This window comes from Sebastes umbrosus, chromosome 20, assembly GCF_015220745.1.
Source record: "Sebastes umbrosus isolate fSebUmb1 chromosome 20, fSebUmb1.pri, whole genome shotgun sequence".
Lineage (NCBI taxonomy): Eukaryota > Metazoa > Chordata > Actinopteri > Perciformes > Sebastidae > Sebastes > Sebastes umbrosus.
In genome coordinates, this window is record NC_051288.1 from 15943933 (window position 1) to 15971488 (window position 27556).

The 27556-nt window shown below is 39.1% G+C and overlaps 1 protein-coding gene across 4 annotated transcripts; it reads right to left on the reverse strand.

Moving 5' to 3' along the window:
- Nucleotides 1-462: 462 nt before the first annotated feature.
- aclyb (ATP citrate lyase b) lies at nucleotides 463-27329 on the reverse strand. Of its 4 annotated transcripts, XM_037754395.1 has the most exons (30): nucleotides 27174-27329; nucleotides 19896-20077; nucleotides 19206-19328; nucleotides 17651-17713; nucleotides 16972-17162; nucleotides 15543-15622; nucleotides 14794-14924; nucleotides 14417-14535; nucleotides 13655-13791; nucleotides 13256-13317; nucleotides 11698-11815; nucleotides 11286-11440; nucleotides 10787-10880; nucleotides 10476-10532; nucleotides 9842-9871; nucleotides 7297-7438; nucleotides 6096-6264; nucleotides 5896-6000; nucleotides 5569-5765; nucleotides 5391-5472; nucleotides 5178-5288; nucleotides 4949-5076; nucleotides 4764-4857; nucleotides 3493-3647; nucleotides 3247-3397; nucleotides 2951-3094; nucleotides 2615-2728; nucleotides 2248-2330; nucleotides 1910-1986; nucleotides 1738-1832 (listed from the first exon to the last, which is right to left on the reverse strand). In XM_037754395.1, exons 2-30 carry the CDS (start codon nucleotides 20052-20054, stop codon nucleotides 1738-1740), a joined length of 3366 nt encoding a protein of 1121 aa, XP_037610323.1. In that variant the 5' UTR covers nucleotides 20055-20077; nucleotides 27174-27329. The 4 variants fall into 4 exon arrangements, with proteins under 4 accessions (XP_037610324.1, XP_037610323.1, XP_037610325.1 ...); XM_037754396.1 differs by lacking the exon at nucleotides 27174-27329 and having other exon boundaries at nucleotides 463-1832; nucleotides 19896-20054; XM_037754397.1 differs by lacking the exon at nucleotides 10476-10532.
- Between the last annotated feature and the right edge of the window lie 227 nt (nucleotides 27330-27556).

Sequence of the window (27556 nt, forward strand, 5' to 3'; positions counted from 1 at the left end):
TTTTTACGGTGAAATAGTTGGTATTTATGCAAACACACCCGCTATTAAATTGTTAAAAAAAAGCTGCAAACAAATGAAAAACTATATTTTCAATAAACATAATGAGTCATGCAAGTGTAAGCCATATTTATAACTACAATATTTACCTTTTTTTTCATTTTAAGCAGTAGTACTACTCTTGAATTAAGGCTTTCTGTACTGTATGTGCATTCGACCTGAATGATGACCCTGGGAACATAAACCCAGTTGTTCATTAGCAATTATTTTCCCCACTTAAGATCAAGATTGAACAAACCTCTCATAACAATTTTATAAAAAAGTACAATTCGTTGAAAAAGATGTTGATGGAAAGGGGGTATATATGGTAGATAACGCCCATCACAGGATTTGTTTTTAGGCTCATCACCTCTGTTCAAAGCTCACACGTCTTCACCTACAATATACTGTACAGTTCAACCAAAATGAGAAGTAAAACAATAAGTTCTTTATTATTATACTATTATATGACAGCATATTACAAAAAGACAAAGCATTTTTTTCACAGTTAAATAGAAAACAGCAAAACAAAGATCAAACACAGCAGGCCGTACAGTGGGCGGTTACAAAGTGTTTTGAGTTTGTGTCAAGTCTTCAGTGAAAGTTGGACAATTAGCCATATTATTATTATTTTTATTTTTATTATTATTAACCGTATTATGTGCGATCATTTCCCCAAGTAAAGCAAACTGCTTTCATGGTCCCTGTTTCCAAAGACTCATTCATGAAGCATTTTGTTATCCCCTTTTGATGCTGTTTTCTGACAGTTATTCATAATAGAAAGGCAAAATAGTTCAATTCAGACGAAAGACTTGAACACCTGAAACCTGCATCTAATTTACAGTAGCTGATGAATTTCAACCACTAGTTTACAACCAGGATTGTTCTAGGAAAGGCAATAGTGGAGTGACACTTAAATCATCATCTGTTTGTTAAATTCCTCTAATCCCATTACGATGCCTCCTTAGATAAGATCTTAGATAAGCGCTGTAATATCAACCAATAAGGGACCTGTTTTTTTTTACTTTTAACAAAGACAACAAATTCTTAAATATAACTTTGGTTTTTCTTGTGACGACAACGACCTTTCACAGTGGGAGTGAAACTTGGAGAAGGAATTTGAAACCGACATTATTTGCTAGTGTTTGAACTAAGGTGCAATACTCAGAAAGCCAGAAAGCATCATCAAGCACACTTCCTTGTGGCCTAAAACAAAGTTTTGTGAGTAGTATTAAAAAAAAAAGATATCTTATTGTATGGTTGAGCTTGAACAAATTTCACACCAGCAGCAGTTACTGCAGATGACCTAATGAGACTCCGAAATGCAGGAGTCGGGTTTGAAATGTGCTTTGAATCCTGCCATTTTTCTTTTTTTTTTAAGTACCAATTGATTTTGTGCTTCTGCAATTGCTGCAGTTTGCATTGGTTTGAGTCAAAACTGAATAAGTTACATCTCGGACTTTAAATAATTTGTCAAAAACTAAATCTAAAAATATACTTCCCCTTTTTTCTCTGTAAAAACTACATCGAAAACTTCTACCCTGATTCCTCATACAGACCGTACTTCCATTTTTCCAGAATCACCCTGCTCAGTTTTCCCAAGGACGCTGTTGTCATAACCGAAGTGTACGTATACATTAAGCGAGATGTGTAATGCCAACTGTCACATCTGGAAGCGCGTCCCGTTCTGTGATGTGAGGATTACATGGACATATGTTCAGGCAGCACGTAGGAGATGTCGTCCCAGGGGTGGCGATACAAACCCTGTTTCAGCCTCTTCTGGTCCAGGTAATGTCCTAATGTAAGACAGACACTAGTTAGATAGGTTTTGTTTTAATCAAGACTTAGTGTAATGGCTCTGAATGGGACTCACCAATAAAGCCCATACTACGACCGAGGACAAAGATCCCATTTAGTGCACCGATCTCCACAAACTCGTCAGCCTCATCTCTGGAACCAGTTCAACATTCATGTGAGAAACAATACTGGACAGTGTGCTTGTTTTCAACACTCAAAACAGACAAAACACTTTTGGCATCTGAATTTTTCAGTTTAATAAAGGGTTTATAACACTGTGATATAGTCGTAAGTGTTTATTAATGTATTTGTCAACAACTATAACGCCTCCTGTGGAAGCTTGTGTATTTACAGACAAGAAAGTAAAACACAGTTGTAATAATATAAAAATATGTCTTGCAGATTGATTCTTACCGTGTGAAGCCACCGCACGTCCTGAGCAGGTCCACAAAGGCAACACCAATAAAACCATCTACGTTGAGGATCAGGTTGGGTTTCTGAAAACAAGAAAGGAAATCAATTTAGCTTAATGTCAGAGGAATATCAGTAAGCTACTCCAAAGATGTCCCATTGAAATGTATGTTTGTCAGTAAAACTTTCTAAATGGAGGATTTGGACACCATGCAGGATCCTCTACTTATTTCATTGTCCTGATGGTGGCTTTTGTGACTCACCTGTCCTTTAAGACCATTTGATTTCATTGTTTTTTTTTTTTTGCTTTTTCAAGGGAGAAAGTCTTCCCATGTTTTGCTTCACTCTAGCTAATTCAGGTGACATGTACCTTCGAGGTGGTGATCTTCTCTACGTCAAGGGCGTAGTCGAGCACCTGGGTGGAGGTGAAATGCTGCTTAACAAAGTCCTTCAGAATCTGCACCCGCATGTCAGGGTTGTTGATCTGAAAACAGAGACAGACTGTGTTACGGCTTTGTCACTTGTTTCTTGTCATAAAAGCTCTAAACTGCAACTGTAAGGTATTCATTTCATTTCATTCTAATCTAAAGAAGAATTATTCAGAGGTATGATCTTAACAACTGTCTACTGCAACCTAAAAATGCCACATCATTTATGGATCTTGATAGGCAGCTTGAGGTAGAGTGAAAAGCTGAGCGCTGCCTACTGATTTGACTCGGTGGCCGATGCCCATGATCAGCTTGCCATCCTTCTTCATCTTGTTGACAAACTCCATTGGCAGCATGCCGCTGTCAAACGCCTTACTGAACTGCTTTGCAGCTGCATCCAGAGCGCCTCCAAACCGGTCCCCCTGGAATTTATGAATAAATCAAATTTCAGTACAGAAACAATAGTTTTAAACACACACGGTCAAAGTGGGCAGTAAAAGAGAAGAGATTGGTGGAGATGTTTTCTGGTTCAATGATGGCGACACAGTGTATGTGCGTAAGCGTAAGTACTGACGATGGTGAGCAGGCCGGAGGTGAGGCTTGAGATAAGGTCCTTGCCAGCACGAGCACAGACGATGGTGTTGTGTGCACCGGAGACAGCGGGCCCGTGATCAGCAGTCACCATCAAGCACATCTCAATGAACTGGCAGGCATAGCGCGGCAACCTAGACAGAAACACAGCACCGCTTATTCCACTGAAAATATATATTTGTAATAAAGTTAATCAGCCAACACGTCTTCTCACTGTCGTCATACCAACCTGCGTTGGAACCAAAGCAAGCCCAGCACTCCTCCTAAACCCATCTCCTCTTTAAAGACCTCGGTGATGGGCATGCCTGCGTAGATGAGCTCCTGGCCTCGCTCGTCACAGATGCTCGTCATGAATGATGCCGGCTTACGGATCAGACCCAACTCCTGGAGGAAATCCAGTGGAGAGTAAAACAGGTATAAGACGGGTTCTAACACACAGATGATAAACAGAGTGAAAATGTTTCTACAGAGTGAAGCAGAGATCAGTATCTCAGCTGTCAGCTGATAAGTAGAAAGGTTGGAGGTAATACAAACAGTCAGAGGTGTGGACTAAAGTCACTTGGACTCGAGTCACAAATTTGATGACTTTAGATTTGACAAAATAAAAAAAGACCTATAAACTCGACACCAGTGACTTGTGATTTCACTTGGACTTGAGCCTTTTGACTTGAAAATACTTGATACCTTACATCAAGCCCAAAGATTCAAAGGTAAAAAAAAAAAAAGGCTCAAGTCCTAAAAAGTGTGGGCACAAAGACGATCAACTGTCCGGTACCGGAGGTTAACTCCTACAGCGTAAGAGATGTTGAGTTCATTTACCTTTTGTGAGATCTTTTATTGATTTGTTTGGTAAGAGGATTTACACATGGGGGAAAAACTGAACTGAACAAACTGAATTTATATGTTGGGACTGACTCGGGACTTGAGTGCAAAGACATGAGACTTACAAAACAGTGACTTGGTCCCACCTCTCAAAACAGTGGCGCCATTACATACTTTGTCCACCAGAGAACACTGTGTCCTGCTAAGTAAATACCTAGGTCATAATTCTGTAAGAAACAAACTGACCTTATCTGAAATGTTTGTTTATGTCATGTGTCCATGCTAAAAATTAAAATTGGCCAATATAGAAGGTTACTGGCCTTAAAAATTAATTATCTGTTGGCTGCTAGTTTTAATAATAAAAATAAACTCATATATTTGCATGAAAGTCATAACCTAATTGTTCCTATGCCTTCATTAAAGAGGCCCTATTGTGTTTATTTTCAGGTGCATATTCGTATTTTGTGTTTCTAATAGAACATGTTTACATGCTTTAATTTTCCAAAAAACGCTTAATTTTTCTCATACCGGCTGTGCTGCAGCACCTCTTATTCACCCTCTGACTGAAACGCTCTGTTTGAGCTCCTGCCCCAAAGCATAATAGGTCCTCTTTAATTCTTCAGTGGCTGAAACAGATGCTGTTGAGGTTTACTAAGGAGTAATGATGAAGGTTCTTACCCGGGCCCATGAGTAATCCATAGGCACTGTTGGGGGAGGCACCTCCTGTGCAGGAATGATGGTACCATTGGCCACCAGTTCATCATAAACGGTCCTGTTTCATCATATAGTCACAATATCAGTGAAACATCCTAAAAAGCAATTCAATGACAAACTCTGGTATGACTGTGTGATGAATTTCTCACTTGATGACGTCCCCCAGCTCATCAAAGCTCTTTGGTACATAAGCGCCAGCGTCCCTCAGAGCCTGGTTCTTGGCTACTGCCGTCTCTGAATCCTGGTTGGCACAGGCCCCTGCATGGCCAAACTGAACCTGAAGATGGCAGTGACAGGTTGAGCTTAAAAACTCTGAATGGTAACCACAACAGCAACAAACCAAAGCAAGTTATTTTTTTTTTAACACAGGCAACAAACCTCTGAAGTGAACATGGTAGCGCAGGTTCCAATACACCAGGACACCACAGGCTTGGTTATCCTGCCTTCTCTGATGCCTTGGCAGATCTTGTACTCCTCTGTGCCTCCAATCTGGATTGTCGCATTTCATTAAAAACATATGAAATCAATTAAAAAAACAACATTACATTGATGTTAATTTGAAAATATAAACATTCGTGGAGCTACTCTCACCTCTCCCAGCACTATTATCATCTTAACCCCTTCAGTGTCCTGGTAACGTAGAACGTGGTCCATGAAGGTGGAGCCTGGATATCTGGACAAAGAGACAGACAACATATTTCTGTCAAACTAATAGTTTCACAGCAGGCTTAAACAGGACAACTGTCTCTCGCAAAATAAGTTCTTGTACCTGTCTCCTCCGATGGCAACACCTTCGTAGACGCCATCTGTGGTGCGGGAGACGATGTTGTTCAGCTCGTTGGACATGCCCCCTGAGCGTGACACATATGCCACGCTGCCAGGGCGATAAAGTTTGGACGCCAGGATGTTGTCCAGCATGCCACCTGTGTTGCCGATCTTAAAACAGCCGGGCTTGATGCCACCAACCTGGGGGACGAAAAAATAAAGGGTATCGAATTAACTTATGCGAGCCAGTTGAGATTGATGATTTTTCTGCTTACATACACTGATGATTAAACACATGTATACATTCTGTTGGTGAGATATGGCTGCATACCGTAGCGGGGCCGATGATAGTGACACCTTTCTCATCAGCCATCTTGATTATCTTCCTTGTCTGAGCTTCAGGAATACCCTCAGCTATGATGGCGATAGTGTGGATCTGAAAATACAGTCAGATAAGAGAGCTGACTTTCATGCCTGGCTGAATCTCACTGATGTATGGGCTCATATGTAAACATCTAAACGTCTTTCTACCTGTGGGAACTGCATGGCCTCCATAGTGCTGTCAAAGGCCGAGCGCAGTGAAGCAAAGCTAATAAGGACGTCCACCCCAGGGTGCTTCTTCGTGGCATCGGCCATGTTCTTATAGACCGGCACCAGGATCTCCTTGTGACCCCAGTAAAACTTCTGCTTGTGATCCCCACTGTGGAACACAGAAGAGGAGATCTACAGTCACCACTGATATTACATATTTCCTGGCAAAGTTATTACAAAAAGTGTGAGTAGGATAATAAAATTAAATTGGTGAGTTACAAATCTTGTCTTCAGATCTCTAGCAGCCGCGATGCTGGTATTATTTTCACCTTGTGAGTCTGTGGACAGGCTGGTGTGATCCCATCACAAGATGGTCTCTGTTTAGGTTTGGTTTCCTACTAGGGCTGCAACTAACAATTATTTTCATTGTTGATTAATCTTTTGGCTATTTTCTCGATTAATCGATTAGTTGTTTAGTCTATAAAATGTCAGAAAATGGTGAAAAATGACAATCAGTGTTTCCCAAAGTCCAAGAGAACGTCCTGAAATGTCTTATTTTGTCCACAACTCAAAGATTCAGTTTACTGTCATAGAGGAGTAAAGAAACCAGAAAATATTCATATTTAAGAAGCTGGAATCAGAGAATTTTTTCGTTAAAAAATGACTCAAACTGATTATCGATTATCAAAATAGCTGGCTGATTAATTTAATAGTTGAAAACTAATTTATTAATAGTTGCAGCTCTAATTCCAACTCAAAGAAAGTCGAGCCGAGTTCAGGTTGCATGTTAGTGAATTGTCAGAACATGTAAACTCAAAGATAAAAATCTAAAAGAAATATGACTTGATAAAAGATGTGAAGACTTGACAAGTTAAGACAGGAAATGAGGACAAACATCACAACTACAAGTTAATACTTGCTCAAAACAGATGCATTATCCTCCATTGTATGGGGGAAAATAGATGTTTCCGTAGTTATTTACGCCGTGAAAAATAGTCTGTGTAGTTTTCCTATTAATATTTGCATCATGGATCTGAATTGCAAAAAACCACACACACATTGACAAGACAAAACCACATGATATGTGCAGTGAAACAGTATTTGGGATGATCAGTTGTAATACAGTAGAGATGTCTTTAATCAGTGGAATATCAAGTCTTGTAATTCAACACATTTCAACTTGAGATCTCGGGGAACCTACGTGAAGGGATAGACCATGGCTGCCACAGAGGGTTCGTCCCGGGAGCATACGTAGTCGAAGTCCATCATGCCTTGCACGGCACGTGTCTGCATGCCCCAGACTATAGCCTTGGTTTGTTTTCTGAAGAGTGTCGTGGCTTTGGCTGAAAGAACGAGAAGTAAGATAGAGAGAGAGAGAGAGAGCGAGAGAGAGTCAAGTCAGAGCTGAAAGCAGAAATAAAAATCACCACAGGCGAGAGACGGGGTGTGGGGGGTCAGGCTCAGGAAAATAGCAGGAATGGGAGGGTAACAAGCAGAGAGAACTCACTCTGAGGACAGAGATACAGGAGGTAGAGAAATGAACTCTTCACCACTGCAAACACCACTTCAAGAGGAAGGTCATGTTTGTCTTTGTTGATGTACTTTGCCTGCATTAGGCATATGGCAGGGTTTTGTTTTTTTTTTACAGAGGAATTGTAATTTGGGCACCACAAATCTGTTTTTAGCTGACAAAGGCTGCTGTTGCATTCAGAGAGAGTCTATTATTTTGTCCATCTCCAGGTCACACACAGTTAAAAGGGGATAATTTGGGGACTCACAATGTTAAAATTAGAAATGGCACCAGTGGTTGTGGTAGAAGATTTGGAATAGTGGACATACAATATATTTTAGATTAAAAACTCTTTCCATTCTCACATGATACTAACAACTTTAAGTTCTGCACAAGTGCAGTTTTTTTTTGTCCCAGATAGACAACTGGCAACTTGGTTTGAACATCAAGGGGCCAATGTATTTTTACAGTGTTTTTTCTGACCATCTAAATATGAATAAAATAAAAATAGTGATTGTACTTCATTTTTTCTCTCCATTTTTTCCATGCTGCTGTGTGCTTTTACTGTAGAAACATCACCCGACTTGCCCATTACCAAGCAGGAATACCACACAAGCCTTGATTGTTGATGACAAAGCTGTTCCAGTTAACAAAGCAACTCAGAGAAAAAAAAAAAGTATTCAGTTTAAAATGCAGAATGCCATCATGTTAGTGGACAATGTGGTTTGAAGCATTTGTTGTCAAGTTAAATCACCAGTCTTGCCATCCATTTGTATCAGTCCTCCCAAGTCTCTCCTCTCTGTCCAGACTCACTGCCTTCTGTGGTTCTCTGATCTGATCCATCCAGCACTATCACTGTCTCTTTGTCAGAGGGCTGTAGAGTGAGGAGTAATGCTTTACAGGGTTTCTGCAGGGTTCACAAATTTAAATTTAAGAATTTAGACAGAGATTTCAATTTAATACCTGTGTGACGGCCAAATTATGAAACTATGATGGAAAACTAGTGCGATTCTTTAGACTTTTCAAGACCTGCAGATACCCTGGTTTTAGGATGAAGCTGGTCCCAAAAGAGAAAGCGGTAACACTTTATAATAAATTATCATTTATAAATGGTAAAGTGATAATTAAAATTTAGTTAATACTCATTTTACTGTTAACAAACCATTACATTTGAATTAATAATGTTCACTAATTATTAGTAATGCTATAACTTTTATGTTATTTTAACATTTTATTGATGCACACATAATAAACTTTTATATATATATATTAATGATTATGAAATGATTTGTAAACCTTTAATAAATTATTTGTAACATCTATAAACATTACATAGATAGATGGACCAGATATTTGTAACACTTTGTTAATGGTTAATAATTGGTTTGTAAACGATCTATAAACATTATTTGGATGGCTATTATAATGTTGCAACTGATGATTATAATACCTTGTTAAATGGTTAATAAATACTTTGTAAAGCATCTATAAACCTTGTTTAGATAGATAGTTAATAATTGGTTTGTGGTCCATCTATCTATGTAATTTTATGTATAGATGTTTTACAAACCATTTCTTAAAGCTTTACTAATCATTTGGTAATCATTAATGGATATTTAATATAGTATAGAAAATGTTCTAATGTGTATAATAACAAATGTTTAATAAATACTTCACTAATGTAATCAGAAGGTAATTGTTATTGTCTCCTATCAGCTGTGATACAATATATCATTTATATATTAAGATTACACAAACTAATGATAAAATAACAGAAATTAAGCATTTCATATTTAGTAAACATTATTAATTATCATTTCATTGTTTAACATTAAAATAACTATTAACTAAGTTTAATTAACTATCAATTCACCATTTATAAATGATGGTTATTATAAAGTGTTACCAGGAAAGCAAATGTTGAAATGATGGATTTCTTCTGGCTGTGGTGGGTCACGGTTTTGTCTCGAGGTACCCCTACCATTTCATCCTAATAACAACACTTATATGTCGTACACAAGATGATTCACCAATGTCAATTTTAATTTAAATTTGTCGTAGAAGCATCTCCACCCGGAGACATTAAACAGCCCCCGTTAACGTGAGCACGCCACCATAAGAATGCGGAAAAGAAGGACAGACTGCGGAGAAACATCAGCGAACACACAAAAATGGGGAAGGCAGGGGGAAGTGTGGACAGAGGGCGGGAGGACAGGTTTTTCACACCCTTCCATACCTGCGCTGCAGCCTGAAGAGGCTTGCGCTTCTGTGACCCCACGGGGACGGGAAACACAAAATACGACAAAATGAGCACAAAAGAAAAGAGACAATAATGAGTGCATCTTTATCGTATTCATTAAACAGAGTTCAGTGCATTCTGTGAACTGTTGGTCATCTCTCATAAAAAGCACACCAGAGGAAAGACCATGCAAAGTTCAACTTCTACAGAGCATGCCTTTACCATGAAAAGCAAAAGGTATAGCCACGATCAAAATCTCATTTCCACATGGCATGTGCTGAACGCTCTAATACTACAATAAAACTAGCCCTACACAACAACACACAGTCTAAAGATGACAAATCGTTTCTAAAAATCCTTTTGTTTATGAGTCTTAGCATTAGAAAATTAATTAATTTGAGGATTGTGTACAATTCTTTCTACAGTTTTTACAATACAAATATCATATTGGTGTAGAATATAATGTCCCTACTGGACTACTGCGGCACGGAGGTGATGCAAGCATGTATGTAGGTGTCACACACAAAGACACACTCCTCTCTAGATTAGGAGGGCGAGGGGTAAGAAGAAAAAAGAGGCAGGGTGTGTGAGCAGCCGAGCGCACCGTGGGCATGGCACACCTATCGCTTACCTTTCCAATCGCCTGTGACCACATTCTTCAGAGGCCACAGTATAGAATGAAGAGAGTCTTAGAGAAACGAGCATGAAAAAAAAGACGAGGGTGAGCGGACAGTTTGTAAAGCAAAACAAGAGGAGGAGGAGGAGGAGGGAGAAATAGAAAGAAAATTAAAATGCAGAATAGCAGCATTTAGGGAGGGGGGGGGAGAGGGAGAAATACAGGACGCAAAGATAAGTGAAATGAAAAAGCAAAAGTGTATGAGTGTATATGGAGTCTTGCTGATAAGACACAGCGGAGAGGTGAGTGCTAACTGTGTTAGTTACCTGCTGGAAGACCTGCTTTACACTTTTTGGCCGGGGTGACATCGTTGGGCGTCCTGGGTTCAGAGAATGAAGCTGTCCTTGTTGTAGCTGGAGTCTGGTACAGAAAATAGACAAAGAAAGTATGTTATTCAAAAGCCTTACAGAAGCTTCCATTGAGAAATGATGCCATGTATGAGCTTATCACCAGGTCTATATAACCTTGACAGGTATGCATTTTTTAAAAGAACCTTGAGGACCACAGTTAACAAATAAAAAGAAGGCTAAAGAGCACACAGACTATATAAAGAAAATCATGTAAGGCTGTACAATAGAGTTACTCAAACAAGTTCCAAAGTGCAAACCTTTCAAAGCTTAGTGTCTGAACATGCAGGACTGAACTGCATCTCAAGGAAGTGAATGCCCTTAAACACGCAACACCTTTTGCTACATGTGAACAAAAGCTGCATATATTTGTGCAATCTCTAATGACATGCAGACCATCCTAATTTTCCTAAAATACCTTTGCATTGTTGCTGGCGTTGAGGAGGAAGTTAGCCGTATGTGGGTCCATCGGGGGCTGGTTAGGGATTGGCCGGTGGCCCATAGCCATTCCAACAATGGCCGTCATATGGGTCTCGGTACCAAACACATGGATAGGAATACCTGTGGTTTTCCCTGCAGAAAACAGTTAAACAACTCAATTTAAAATAGTTTCTACCAATTTGACTTGCAAAGAAAACTTGAGCTGGCATTCCTGCTCTCTTATCACCTGAGCATGCATTCAAAAACATTATCATCCCTTTTTCTGTTCATGTGTAGTCCAATAAAATCACCTGAATTACTTTCTAAGTGACAAATGACATACTACAGTTATAATTAATTTGCTATCAGACTGGGCTCTTACTTGACACCTTCAGCTTCATCTCACTCACCTACTTCCCCCATGACCCTGAGCCCCTCCTGGTAGTTGGGACCGCCACGTCGAACAAAGATGGTGACCTCGTGCTCTTTCAGAGGACCTTGGTAGTCTTTGATGGCCCTGACGATGCCCTGAGGAGAGAGAAAGGGAGGTCAGCTACGTGGATCACACACAGTGAATTCTTCAGAAATATCTGCATTGGTGTGCCAGTCATTGTCACAGATTGAAAATGTTGTTTAAATTAAGAGAGACATTTTTATGTGGACGTCCAATCAGTATTGATGGTAAATGTAGTCGATTGAAGCAATATATTCCTCAGTGCGTGCTATATTGACCGAGAAAGCAGGGTTCTCCTGCTGGAGATGCACATGCTCTAGATACCGCTCAGAAACGTGAACTTTCTAAATCAGTTCCATTGTGTAAATAAAGTTACAAAAAAACAAACAAAAAAACAAACAAAAAAAAACATCCTTGTTCTCTTGACTTGTACTGCAAACTGTTTATGTTTCCAACAGTAAAAAATAGTATTCCAAAATATGAGTACAGAGGATGTTATTATGGTGGTGCCTTTGCTCAAATTGCGCTCCGATGCCAACAGAATGGGGATCATTCACGCCAACCCCGAGAGAGCCTGCATCTGCGTTACTATGCATGACAATTTTACACTTGGACAGAGGTGTGCTGAAAACCTTCTTCAGGATCCCTAAAATAAACTGGGAAATACAACCAAGACAAACAAGGCCGGGAGGGTAGATGACCATTGAGTGAGTATTTTTGTCACCTAACGCTATTGAATTTAGATTGGGCTTTTATTGTGAAAGGTAAAAACAGAAGGGGCATAGCTGTAATGCGCTGCCATTGACAATGTGGAAAATATTAAAGAGTTGTTGCCTTGCTAGTTCGTTGGCTGGTTTGTCTGTGTTTTTATTTCATTACCTACTATATAACCCGCATAAGTGTAGGTGCAACTCGGCTAACCTATATTTTGGCTGGGCATTAGTAGCTTGCATACAATGCTTCCTGTTATATGTAGACACTGCCGAAAAAGCTCCTTGAGCAGGGGAACTCAGCTTTCTCGGTCAATATAGCACACACAGGAATTTATTCCTTCAGTGGATACATTCACCATCAACACCTATTGGACATCCATATGAAAATGTGCCAAATTTTCCTTTTAACATCATTTAATATGTTCATATCAGAAAGCAAGATGCAAAATCTCAATCTCATGTGCTTCAATAGGACTAAGTGACATTCTGTCATCATTTGGTCCCAGCATGTTAATCAGTATCATCAGTATTTTCCTGCTGAGACAGTACTTAATATTGTTTTCTATAAGTTAGCTAAAGTTGTTATGTATTATTCATGAGTTATGGTGCTGAATTAAACAACATAGATAATGTACTTTAATATCTTCAGAAGATATTGTGTTGGAGTTGTTGTTTTCTCTTATTAAGAATTATTAATACGCATTTCACTGACTTAATCACACTATGAAGGCCTGTGATAACATTTAGACTTGACATCATTTATTTTCATGGTGTTTCAGAAAATACATTAATGTGTTTCACCTTGAATGTGGCTGCTACGTTGGTGAAGTTGGCAATACTTCCTCCGATGATCAGTACTTTCCCTGCAGGACACAGAGAGGGGAGAGTTGATAGGTTAAGGATATGTTCATGACTGAAATGTGACACCCCAGTAAGAGTTTGGTGAAGTCTATTGCTGGCAACATACACACAGTAAACAGAGGCCTTAAGACACACTAAAGGAGTGCAAGCAATGGTCACATTGCAAAGGACTGAGCCAACACTGACTTCCATGCTTTAAGAAAACTCGGCCAAGTTCAGAAGAAATGTCTAATTTATGTGAAACAGTCAAGATTGGTTTCCACAAGCGTGACTCACCACTTTCACCTTTGGCCTAAGCTTTCACCTTATTTGTGCTAATTGAGTGTTAGCTGTACCAACCTTGAGCATGTTTCTCCCGTGTCATGAGAGAGAGGATGGTTTTAGCGTAGTCGTAGGTCTGCTGTTCGCTGGGTGCGCCAGAGTACTCGCCATAGTTGGCCAGTTCATCCACCCCGCCAAGGTCGCAGATGGTGTCGCTAAAGAAGAGGGAAGGTGGACCGTTAAGTTCTGTGTCCTGATTCTAGTTGGTGCTTTTAGTTTTAATCAATTGAGTTTTCTTGTTAACAAACGAAAGTTATGTTTACATTCCCCAAAACGCATTGTGTGTATCCTTGAGGTCTAACAAAAGTCACAAAGCCTACTTATTTATTTTTAAGTATTTTAAGTCTCGCATTGTTTGTATCCATGTTTACTAGCTTGCAGTCATCCTATTCACTGCCTTTGTTGGCACATAGCTGCATATCTTGGCATATTACTGCCACCTGTACATCAGTGGAATCGGGGGGGGGAAACCATTGGCAGGAATGTGTATCGCGTCAACTGCACACACAAACGTTTGCAAGTGGGCCCTTGTGCATGAGGACAAGACAAACAAAACGGGGACCTACACCTAAAAATAACCTGCTCTATTGCGCTACTAGAGATGAATATCTCCACAGAAAAAACTTGCTTTGCATCAGCGGCTGCTACGTGAATCAACAAGCTTTTAAATTTCAAGCCATAGATCAACGCAAGTGGCACACAATATTAAATATATAGCATGCATTTCATCCACCATAACACTTTGCATAGCTTCTGTTGGCTAAAAAGGCTAATCCCTACCTGTAGACTACTGAAGCACCTCCTCCAGCCACCATGGTCCAGATCCTGCCACGAGGGTTCAGCAGGGTCAGCTTCAGACTGGCACCACTCTTTGCATCCAGATCAGCTATATATGCCTCCTATAATAGACAGATAATGGTAATAAGGCCAAGGATGGTGGTATAATAATTGTTCTCAGAGGCAGTCAAAAATAAACAAATTACTGTGAAGGGTAACTTTTTTCTTTGGCCTGCACACCTAATGTGCAGACCAAAGAAAAAAGCTACACCCCCAAAACATAACACTTGTACATCCCTTATGATTAATCTGTGAAAAAGACCCAATAGACTTTAATACATACATCAATCAAATCTGCTCTATTGTGCTTCAGATCTCACCTCTGGATATGCTTCTCTGCCAAAGGGTGGTGGAAACTCCACATCACCCCATTTAGCCTTGCAGATGTAATCTGCTGTGGCATCAATCTTGGCTGCCATGTCGAGGACGTACACTCCCTCTGTGGTGACGACTGGTAAAGAGAATAAAAGTTGTGTTATCCATTAATTTGACTTTGTCATATTTTCCTCAAATAAGGATTTTTATTTTATTTTTTTATCTCATCTTTATTTAATCAGGCCGTCTGTTACAGAAGAGTATGTAACAGCGGTGAATGTGATCATTAATGTGCACACATCAGTAACTTGTTCCCATTTAACCTTGATTCAGTCCTGGTACCTGGTGCTCATTTTTAATGTAGCTTCTAATTGGTGTATTGTGCTTTTATGTGAATGTGTTTTAATGTGTCCTGTCTGGATGTGAAATGTTGTGTTTTAATGTATCTTTTTAATAGCAGTTTTTGCACATGCAAACCAAAGACATATTTCTGCCTTTAGTTCGTGAAAAGCAGACAATAAAGTATTTTCTATTCTATTAACTATCCTATTCTAAATGAATAATTAATCCCCTTAGAGTACTTAATTCATTCTCTTAAATTAATAACGCACAAATGAAGCACTACTACTAAAACACTACTCATATCCCCAAAGGTAATAATAACACTTGATCTTGCTTCTGAGAGACATAAAGTAGAAATGAATATCATTATGCACAGTTGAGATGTATTGTGTCTGAAGTTTTAAAAACGTACCTATAGGGTTGATCTCAAGGTAGGTGAAGTAGAGGTCCTCATATAAGTTGAAGAGGCCAACTATAAAACTGGCCAAGACTCTTCAAGAAGGAAAACAAACAGTCAATTAAAATCAAAATGCAACAAATCTGTCAAGAAAACCACATAAAATAAAAAGAGTGTAGACCAGCGCTGGCTTTCTATACAATAAATCAACATTAAAGGGACAGTTTGGGTGTTTTGAAGTGGGGTTGTACGAGGTACTTCTCCATAGTTGGTGTATTACCTACAGTAGATGATGGTCAGCGTGCCCCCAGCATCGAGAAACAAACAGAAGCAATACAGTGATGTGGACGGGGACGGCAGAAAACATAGTTTAGCCACCTAAAAGAAAGGCTCACCTAAAAAAATTTGATATCTGTTTAAGTGTACGCTATATTTAGGATGTTTTCACCGCTTTATCTTGCAGTCAGACAGCCCTTTCCTTCTGCTTTCCCACAGGGAACTGAAGTGATACTTATCTATGCTCTCTCCAAAGCCAGCAGGCTCAGATGACAAAAACAGCATAGATACATTTCACTTTCTGTTCAGTTTGCCATCAAAAAATATTCTTAATATAGCGTACGCTTGAACGTATATCAATTTTTTTAGATGAGCCTTTCTTTTAGGTGGATAAAATACGTTTATGCCATCCCCGTCCACAGCACTGTACTGCTTTGCTCCAGTGTCGGTCTGTTTCTTGATGCAAGAGGCGTGCCGACCATCATCTACTGTAAGTAATACATAATACACCAACTATGAATAAGTACCTCAAACAACCCCACTTCAGAACTATCCCTAACCCAAACTATCCCTTTAAATAATATATTTTGTTGCCAAACAATTAAGCTAAATGCTGCTACTTATAGCAGACAGTGCAGCAATGATAGGATTCACAGTGGATCACACTTTGCTTCAAAGGGTCGGGCTTATGATGAAATAAGTCAAACAGAAATGTCATGCTGCATAAAAGAGAGATCAGCATGTTCTTTGCACACCGGGGGTGGTATTTGGAAAAGGGAAAAGCAAAACAAAAAAGCTAAAACACACTGCTCAAGGTCCCAAAACAGCTAAGGACACACAAACTGCACTGAAGAGAGAGAGCTAAGAGCAAACAGTACCAAATAAAATCCACCACAACCAGGTTTCTACTGACAGTAAGAAGTGGGACAAAAACTACATATCATGATATAAATGTATATGACTGGTTATCACTGTGTTCTTCCTATTAGAGTGACCAATAATGTGTCACATATGGTTCTATCTAGTGGTATTATATTGAATTTCAACATTTATGTAAAAAAAAAAAAACATCCTTAAGTCTAATTTTCAATCAACTTTAATTGTTTTACTGCTGTAGATCTTTCCGTGTAGATAAAAATAAACAAATAAATAAAGGATGCGTCCGTACTTTTTCTTATCATCAGGAACATGTTTGAGGAGCTGCTCTGTGACTTGGTCCTCACTCAGCTTCTCATCCACTGCGACCATCAGCCTCTCGGCCTTGTCGTCCACATCACCCACGTCCACTCCGCCCTCGTGGTGGAAAAGCACGTGGTCGCCCTCGCGCGTGGCATAGATGCACACATAAAACTCATCCTCCTGGGTGGACCAGTAGAGCGTTAGGGCAAATACAAGGATACACAAACACATTTTCACATGTTTAGTTTGCAAACAGCAGAGCATGCATATTCACTTATTTACAAAAGGCTGACAAGCTTGTTTGAAAATCCAGAACATCCAGTTCCTCATTTTAAGACAACAGACTTTCACACAGGCACGTTTTCTCTCAAATTCATGGGTGACAAACAAATCAAACACATACTTCTGCAACACTATTCACCCTCAGTTTGCTCACTTCACAAAACTGTGACAATCAACCAACTAATCACATACACACTGACCTAAATACAAAACACAAAATTATTTTTGCATCCTGGCCCTGGGGGTTCCATTGACCTGTTGAGTGGGTTGACTATTTGTTTGCGTGGGTCTATCTATGATTAAAGGTTACACGCATAAACTTGACTTGGCTTTCAAACAGGATGTGGAATGACGAAACACAAGCTGACGAAACGAGTATGCATTACCTGTGGGTGTGGAACAAACGGCTCGATGAGGAAGTTCTTCAGCACTCCCTTTGCTTTTCCAACCTATTCAGGACAAACACAAACAACAAGCATGTTAGTCTAACCTACTTATAGACTTGGAAGTGGAGTCTGCACATTACATTCTGCTCCCAGGTTTTTCTTGTCATCTTTACTTGTATATATGTGCACCTTCTGTTTTAATTAAAAAGGAAAGCACATAGAATGGCAAATTATATTAAATAAGCAACAACTAATGGCACGTAAATTCCCTTTCATATGTACTGGAAGTATGCCGACAGCCTGTTTGAAGTGCTTCACAGCATGTTTTGTATGTATGGTGGACCAGAATAAACCACCCTCCTCCACTGGCATTATATAACCTTTGACCTGGCAGATCTAAACATAAGCCCATGGCCTCTGGCACTGGACACAGCAACCTCCTACATATAACATATGCTGGGACAAATGGACAAGGAGGAATGCTGTACAAAAGACAATATGGCAGTCATGTGATTTACTACATGGGTCAGAATGTTAGACTGCATTGTCATCTTCATTTACAACATAATAAGTCCGAAAAATCGCACTGAGGAGCAGGTACCATGTGCTAAACATGTCTAAGATGCAGTACATTTTCATCATTTAAATGTCTTAAATGTCTGTTATTTTCACATCACATATACCAATAATGCTATGTCTGCTGTTATATCCCAAATTTCCATCATGGGGAATAATAAAGTTGTATTTCACAAAGACAATAAAGTTATTGGTGAGCAGGTAGTACACTGGCAGAGTAAGTACTGGATGTTTATCTGGGTACATTATTAAATAATGTCAATTTGAATAGGGATTAATTTCACTGTTGATTTATCTCATGATAATTTTTCTCCATTAATCGATTAGTTGTTTGGTCTATATAATGTCACAAAATGGTCAAAAATGTCAATCAGTGTTTCCCAAAGCCCAAGATGACATTCTCAAATGACTTGTTTTGTCCACAACTCAAAGAGATTCAGTTTACTGTCATAGAGGAGTAAAGAAACCAGAAAATGTTCACATTAAAGAAGCTGGAATCAGAGAATTATGACTTTTCCTTAAAAAATTACTCAACCCGATCAATCAATTATCAAAATAGTTGCAGATTAATTTAACAGTTGACACCTAATCGATTAGTTGTTGCAGCTCTAGACTGACTGGTCTTTGTCTGGATGGCAGCTACGGGACCAGTAAAGCTGCATTCAGACTGACATTAGACCTGCATGAAAAAAATGCAGTGCATGTAAGTGTTGGCCAATTAAGTACATATTCCTGGAGATTACTTTGCAACAGCATATTTGTACTGTTTTACTTGCTGATCGTCACGAGAAACTACTGTACAGAGAAGTAAAATCCTTCCTCAAAGTATTATAAATAACTGTGCTGTGTTTTTGATAAACTTTTGGATCCATTACTCCAGCTGGGCTTCTTGGATCATATTTCATTGTCTTAAAAAGGTAATGCTGGGTTGATTTTTGGGCTGAACGCTCACTAAAACAAACAGAGAGAGATTACTTACAGTGGTCTCTCTCATGAAGCGGGCTTTGAGCCACTCTCGGACACCCTGCAGGTCTAGGTTGATGCCCACCAGCCCGAGCTTCCCGCGCCGCTTGATTAGTTGATCTGGCTTTACCACCAGCCGCTACAGGGGAAGCAAGTGGAAGACAGATTAGCCACAGATTAAACAAAGGCCACAGATTTGCACAAATACTGGTGTGCCAAAGAAAACTGATATCAGGCTCTCTAAATTTTAATAAAAGTACACACACACACACAATTATAGCTCAAACAATGGAGAAGATATCCTTGTTTCAGCTATATGTTAATGGCTAGAGCACTCTTTATCCATTAATTTACCCTAGTTCAATTCAAAATATCAAACTCAGCTTCAGAGATATGTGATATCTGTTTATGCTACTAAAACGATAATAACATGATGCAAGTTGAATACTTTGCTCTTGCTAGCCTAGCTCTAATTTCCTCAAACATTTCCACAAGTACACACAAAAACTTAACAGTCACAGTCACATGCCGCTGTGGTGGTAATGACATAATGTCCTGCAAATCGTGCACACAGAGTTACAGTGACATATGGTATGTAATTAGCCCCGTGACTTCAATATTCCTTTACCAGCAGAGGAAACAACCTAAAACTGAGACCGGCTAGTAGAAGCCTGAAGCTGTGTCGAGTCTGTCCCAGCAGCCTCACCTCTGTCAGCAGCCATGGGTGCTCCTGTGTGAGGCGTTCCCAGTCGGTCTCAGCGGTGACGTTGGCGTAGCGGAAGCGGTTCTGCACAGCCGCCGAGGTGCAGATGTGCTTGTACAAGAACTCTTTCCCTGTCTGCTCTGAGATGGCTTTCGCCGACATGGCAGCGCCGGATAGCACAGGACCTTTGGGAGAGGGAGGTCATCGGTTAATTTCACGGAGTTACAAAATCATCATATGCGTATATATTGATGGATAAAACAAACAAAAATCCAAGCATGGGTGCATTTTGAGCACCTAGGAGCTACAGGCCAAGTCAATTCTGATTTTCAACCAAAATAGAGCTATTGGTGCCTATTGCATGTCTTAAATCAAGTCGTAATAGTGAAATCCTGCTAAATAAACCTAGGTTTTGTGTACATACTATGTGGGAAACTGGTATTGCTTATTCAATCAATCACATATTTTTGTTTTACAAAGCCAGTCTGACTAGCTTTATCTAATGGGTTACATTGGCTATTTTATTAAGTGGCCCTCAAAAGCTTTCTGGTGCCTTAATAGAAACTTTTATCTGTGTTTGATATTTCCACAGTGACAAATCCTTTGCTACAAACTGAGATAAACTGTAAAAGTATTCCCTATCTGTTGCCACATATTTATCCAATACACTCAACTAACAATGAAAGTAGCTGCCAAAATATAAATATATAGATATTTGTCTTAGTCAGGGGAGCTAGAGAGAGTTATGGTCTATGCACCAGACCTTAGAACTGCTGATAATGAGCTTGTCTTAAAAACTGCATGAACTACTATCCTTTGGGCATATTTTGTTAGTACGTAGTGTGCATAAATGCCATCATTCATCTAAAAGAATAATTTCTCTGTTAAGGCTGACACAGCTGACCACCGGAAAAAGTGCAGATTAAACATTAACACTGCTGATTTTAAGGTTCTTGTATGTGACTGATGACAGCTCAGTTACTCTCTGTTACAGTCTTAGAAACCCTGAGATCCACATTTGCTCCATTTCTCCTCAGATTTGTTACACGTTTACCAACTGAGCTATAGATTGGTGTCATCTCACTAGTGATATCACACTTTCATCACATACTTTCACATATGATATGGGGTTTGGGCGCTGCTCATGACTCGTATCTAGAAGGCAAATGTGCAAAAACTCTTACTAGACTCGCTGCCTGATGTAACAGGTGTTGCACGTCTCAGCATTTTAACTTTTATTTGTCCGTCCTAAATGTTTTGTTGTTGTGAGATCACAAAAAAGGAGATCCTTCATTTGTTAATTGCAACTTATTCTTTGAATCTTGTTATGGGCCTTCATAAAGACCATATAAACAGTATAGAGTGCTCCAGGGATTACGTATTTTTGTAGGCTAACCAGGAAGTTAACATTGCCCTATAAAAAGCCAATGGGATTGTTCCATTGGATTTTGGATTATTGCAGAAAATAAACTCTGTGGGAAACAAACATTTACGATACTTACACATTTTGTTCAGCAAGATAATCTCCACAAATGAGCTTGAGTATACACAACAAGGTTGTAAAGGCTCCATAATTCACGATTATGTCGTAAAACAAAACGTTAAAACCTCTTAAGCTTGTGTTAGCCACAGACCTTATTTCGGGCATCAAACTAAAAACCCATGCAAAAAATCCATCGACTTCCAGACGAGGGAACCAGAAGTCTTAAAATGTTAACTAATTTCTGGCTTTTAGGACTCATTCCTGTAGCACTCTATAGGGCAGGGCAATATATCAATATTATATCGATATCGTGATATGAGACTAGATATCGTCTTCGATTTTGGATGTCGTAATATGGCATAAGTGTTGTCTTTTCCTGGTTTTAAAGGCTGCATTACAGTAGGGTGATGTCATTTTCTGAACTTACCAGACTGTTCTAGCTGTTCTATTATTTGCCTTCACCCACTTAGTCATTATAGCTACATTACTGATGATTATTTATCAAAAATCTCGTTGTGAAAGCACATATATAATATCGTTGAAATATCGAAAGAGGTATTGGGTAAAAAATATTGTGATATTTGATTTTTCCATATCACCCAGCCTTGGGGCTACAATGGAACTGACAGGCGCTGGATTACCCCACAGACCTTCCCCCGACTGGTATACCAACCACTGATGAGGAGCCCTACGGTCGGATGTATAAATCCAAAAACCAGGGATATAATCCTGGGAGAACTTCAGGTAGGAGACGCGGAAGAAGAGGCGGTGTTCAACGACTGATTAGACTACAAATCCGGAAAAACTGCATTTCACTGCCTTCTATTGTCCTGGCGAATGTTCAGTCATTAAGGAACAAAATACAAAAATTGCAAGCAAATGCAGCTCATATGTGCAAATTCAGAGAAACCGGTATCATGGCATTGACTGAAACTTGGCTGATGTGGATTCCTTCCTGAACATGAATGGCTTTGGGTCTCCTACTCGACTTGATCGGAACTGTCAGGTAACCGGAAAATCACAAGTGGGAGGCGTTGGCATGTATATAAATCACAGATGGTGCAGTAAGATTACTGTGAGACAACTTTGTCTAGCAGATATAGATGTTCTGTTTGTGTCACTAAGGCCATTTACCTCCTGAGGGAATTATCGCAAATATTTGTCAGGGTGGTTTTAAATACATCCTAGAGCAAATACATTGTAAAGTTTGCTGATGATTCTGTTATGCTAAGCCTCCAGCAAGGAGAGAAACTAGGCCATGGGCCAGTAGTTGATGACTTTGTGTCATGGTATAAGGAGTCTTTTCTTGAGTTGAATGTGTCAAAAACCAGTGACCTGATCATTGATTTTAGGAAGTTGGCACCAAACCTAAAACTGTTAGATATTAAGGGGAATGAAATTGACCTGGTGGAAAATCAAAAATATTCGGTACTGAAGTTGAGCTTCCAACCAAAAGTAGATGCAATTTCTAAAAAAGGCCCAACAACGTATGTACTTCTTGAGAAAAATGGTTGGTTTGGGAACCTGAATCTGGCCAATAAGATCAGGCTTGGCCGGCTTGTCAAAGAAACCAGCAAAGTCATAGAGGTGAGTCAGCTGTAGCTTTCTTACCTCTACTATAGAGTGCTACGGGAATGAGTCATAAAACCTGGAAATTAGTTAGCATTTTAGCACTTCCTGTTCCCTCGTCTCGAAGTTAATGTATTTTTTTAATGGGTTTTTAGTTAGATGCCTGAATTAAGGTCTGTGGTTAACACAAGCTGAGTCGATTTTAAGGTTTTTGTTCTACGATATAAAATACGTCCCGCTCGTGAATTTTGAAGCTTTTACGGGTCTTAAAAAAGGCAGTTGCTAACAAGTGGCTAAATGAGACTACACAACGTCATCGCGCCGACTCCTCCGCCTTTACAGCCTCGTTGTGTATACTCACGCTAATGCAACCGTGGTGTAGTCCGTTTTTAGTAAGCTTTTTACTTCTGCCGATTGCATTCGCACTTCAAAAAGGATAAAAGTGGTGTTCATTTGTGAAGATTATCTTGCTGAACAAAACGTGTATGTATCATAAATATTGTTTTGCCTCAGAGCTATTAGTGCCTGAATTTGCATATGTTCTCGGCACCTAAGCACTTCATGCAGGCTGTTTTTTGCACTGTTTTCATTTGATGTGATCTCGCTTTTTGTACAGTTTGTCCCTGTCATCTGTTTGGCTTGTTGCATTATGTGGTTTTGTTTTTATGATTTGTACACCTAGCTGCAACCAAATGTCCCCTGGTGGGATAACATAGTTTGACTTGACTAGGGGGAAAAGGTAAAGTGTATTCAAAAAGATTAGTCCCCCTTCCTTCAATCAACAAACCAGCCTTTGTCAAACATGGATAATAAGAAAAGAGGAGAAAACAGAAAAAGGCAAAATCCCACGGTAGTATTCAGAGCAAAGATGCAGCTCGAGCTCAAATGCTCAGTCGATCACCAGAAAAATCATCTGCCAATAGGTCAATTGTTTCAGTCATTTTCCAAACAAAAGAAAACATGATTTTCTGGTTCCAGCTTCTTAATATAAAGATTTCCTGTTTCTTTTCAGTTTTATATTGCTGTAAATTGAGTACCTTTTGGGTTTCTGAGCAAGCAACATGCAGCAACAACTACAATAGTTTAGATAAACCATTATCATCACCTGGATTTCCTGAGACATCAAGCCAAAAAAGATAACCACACACATCAAGTGAACCAGTGACAAAAATAAGATATGATCTACAAACACTGACAAGACCCTTGTGCTACTATTTTATATCTTTATCATAATAACAGTCTCCAATAAAAAAAACTACCACATGCCTTGTTTGGGAATTTCACAACAGTACATGTATCTGGGGAAAGATCTGAAGGATGAACTAAACAAAAGATAACATCAAGTTGCACTGATGGTTTTGACATTCCTGTTTCAAACATCCCTGCATGTTGTCAGACCTGCTATGCCAACTCAGATAAGTAAAACATGGAAAGCAGCGTGTGGAACTACCCCAACAGGTCCATGAGCTAACTAAACCGAGATAAGGAGTGAGCCCTGATAACATGCATCCTATCTCCTCCGCTTTTGTCTAGCTGATAACATTTTATGGCAGCAGCTTCTGAAATACTAGCAATGGCTTTATGGTAGCAGCTTCTGCATCAGCTGCCAGCACTTCAACACAGAAAGTCAGATTTCCCACCTGCTCAATTTCATTCCCCTGAATATCTATCAGTTTTGGGTTGTGTGTCATCTTCCTAAGATAAATGATCATGTCCTTGGTTTTTGACATGTTTGACACGCAATATTATTGGCTTTTTTTGCAAATTACTTAATTTATCCTGATTTTAGTGCTATAGAGGCTGTCAAAGTTAACGCAATAATAATGTGTTAACGCAAATTCGTTTAACGTCACTAATTGCTTTAACGCAATCAACCTTTTGGAGGTTGATTGCTCAGTTTTAAAAGGTAGGAATCCATTGGTACCATCCACGTTATACTAGCTTGTTGAGAAGGAGGCTAAATAACGCTCCAAACTTGCGCATTTTGGTGAGGAAAAAGTCGTAGTCAAGTCAGCACACTGAATTAAAAAGAAAATACCACTAATTTGTAAGGGAAATGCCTTTATTTTTTTATTTTTGGGTTGCTGGAAAAAATGTAATAAATAATGCCTGACAATGACTGATATATTTGACTTCAGGACATCTCTGACTACATACATGCTGAAATTCAAACAGTTTAATGTATTAATTTAGATATTTTTCAAATTAAAAGTCCCTAGAAGTGTATGATTTAACTTTTTCCCATGGCCAAGTGTTAAAAAAGTTAACAAAAATTGCAATATCGAATCACAATACTTGTAGAATTGCAATACTTATCGAATCGGCACCCAAGTATTGTGATAGTATCAAATCGGGTGATGTATCGTCCCAGACCTAATACACAGCCCTATCTGCAAGATGATATCTGACCTGGGGGTGAGACTGGCCAGGATTTAGCACTTAGCACGCTATCCTGTCATGCTTTCAAAGCCAGATGTCCCAGTATTTAGCCTGCCATAATCCACGGGTCCAGTCCATTGTTTGAAGCCATCTAGCCGTGAAATATGTGTCACTCTATAGAGAGTCCTGAGAGGAAGGAAACTGGAGTTGGAGGCTGCAGCAGCATCACAGGAGGCCAGAGATGGGGGGGTTACTGCTTCAGACACATCTGCTGTTTGATGAACCTAGCTGTTGCTCTATACAACATCAGTTTTTGCCAGCAGCTACCACACCCACTCTACAAATTGACTAGCTAGCCAAGCAAGTTCAATAACTTAAGCTTGGCTTGCTGTGCGTAGATAAGGAACAACTTTCTGGAGAGGTGACAAGATGTAGTAGGTGTAGCAGCAAAACATACGGAGAGAGAGAGATAATCTTCAACATCTAATTGGAGAAAATAGTGTCATCGCCATAGAAGCTGCAAGATATGTCAGTGCATGTCACAGCCTAAGAGACAACCACAACAACATATAATAGATGTAACTCACACTCTGCCTTTAATTTACTCCTCTACTTCATGTTTTTTTTTTTACATTTATCTTTTGATATTGCAATACATTGTTATTAATTTTTTTATTTGTTTGTTTGTTTTATTGACACAACAAACATTAATTACTTCTTTATTGTTTTCTTCCATTTTACATGCGTGTTCTTTTTAAATATCTATATATTGTAATTTGCTTAATGAATTGTGTATATATATATATGTTTTTTTTATTTTATTTTGTATTATTATTATTATTATTACTATTGAATTGACGCTTTGGCAATATTGTTCACCTGACAGTCCTGATCAATAATGCAAATTGAATACATTTACATGCATGTTATTTTTAAATATCTATATATTGTAATTTGTTTAATGAATTGTATATATGTGTATATATGTTTTTATTTTGTTCTTTTTTATTATTATTTATTATTGAATTGACGCTTTGGCAATATTGTTCACCTGACAGTCATGATCAATAAAGCTAATTGAATTGAATTGAAAAGAACATTAAGAAATAATTAAAACAGTTATAAAAACATTAAAGATTAGAAAATAAAAACAAGCTAAAATAGAATATAACACACAAGAGTAAAAGCTCTAGTGCAGTTATAAGATCATTATCTGGTTTAATAAAAGGCAGCAGCAGCAAACAGGAAAGTTTTAAGCTTTGATTTAAAAGAGTTGGAGTTGGTCCTGCAGGTTTTTGGGAGCTTGGTCCAAATTTTTGGTGCATAAAAAACTGCTTCTGCATGTTTAGTTGTGACTCTGGGGGACACTAAGCAGACCTGATTCAGATGACCTGAGAGGTCTGGATGGTTCATAACATAGCAGAAGATCAGAAATGTATTTTGGCCCCTAAACCATTTAGTGCTTTGTAAACCAGCAGGAGTATTTATTATAGAAATCAATTCTCTGAGAGACAGGGAGCCAGTGTAGAGACCTCAGAACTGGACTGACATGATCCACTTTCTTGGTCTAAAATGTTAAATTAGCCTGTGTTTGTAATTAATAAGGTGTTCCTCAGTGAGAGATGAGTCAGTTAAATCGATTTAATCTCTGTTTCAAACATGCACAACAAAGAAAAACAATGTAGGAAGCAGTTTTTAGCAGACACACCTAACAGCATCTCAGGAAGTCCTGTATGGTTAGCTAGCTTCAGCTCCACACAGCTGCTGCCTCAACTAGCCTGTTTAAGCTAACTGGTGAAGATAACTCACATTTGGAGTTAAAAAACAATAATTTAGAGCAGTTGTTTTACCTTGTCAATGAAAGTAGCACCTCTTAGAAGTGCAGGAATGTCGTCCCAGTCGAAGAGGACAGCGTTAAACTCGGAGTCGAGCTGCTGTTGTTGTTGCTAGTTGGTTGTCAGCTCTGTAGTCTCTCCTCTCTCGATCTGACTGTCGCACCATAATCTGGAGACCGATTACACGTCGGTGTGCCGCCTCCTGATTGGTTCAAACCACGGTCACGTGATGACGTCAGTTACACCCACATCATTAGAATAAGAAGCCGCCTACAATAAATCACTATCATAACTAAGATAAGATATGATAAGATGAACCTTTATTAATCCCTTAAGGGAAATTCAGGTGTCAAAGCAGCAACATCAGCAAACATCAGCAAACAGAATGAAACACAGGA

What these genes read in the sequence shown, in the direction of transcription:
- aclyb (XM_037754396.1), bottom strand. Translation starts at nt 20,054, where the DNA reads ATGTCGGCGAAAGCCATCTCAGAGCAGACAGGGAAAGAGTTCTTGTAC. An exon ending in TTGCTTTGGTTCCAACGCAG is followed by an intron (nt 3,398 to 3,492) that starts GTTGGTATGACG and finishes GTTTCTGTCTAG; the next exon opens with GTTGCCGCGCTATGCCTGCC. An exon ending in TCGGCCACCGAGTCAAATCA is followed by an intron (nt 2,729 to 2,950) that starts GTAGGCAGCGCT and finishes CTCTGTTTTCAG; the next exon opens with ATCAACAACCCTGACATGCG.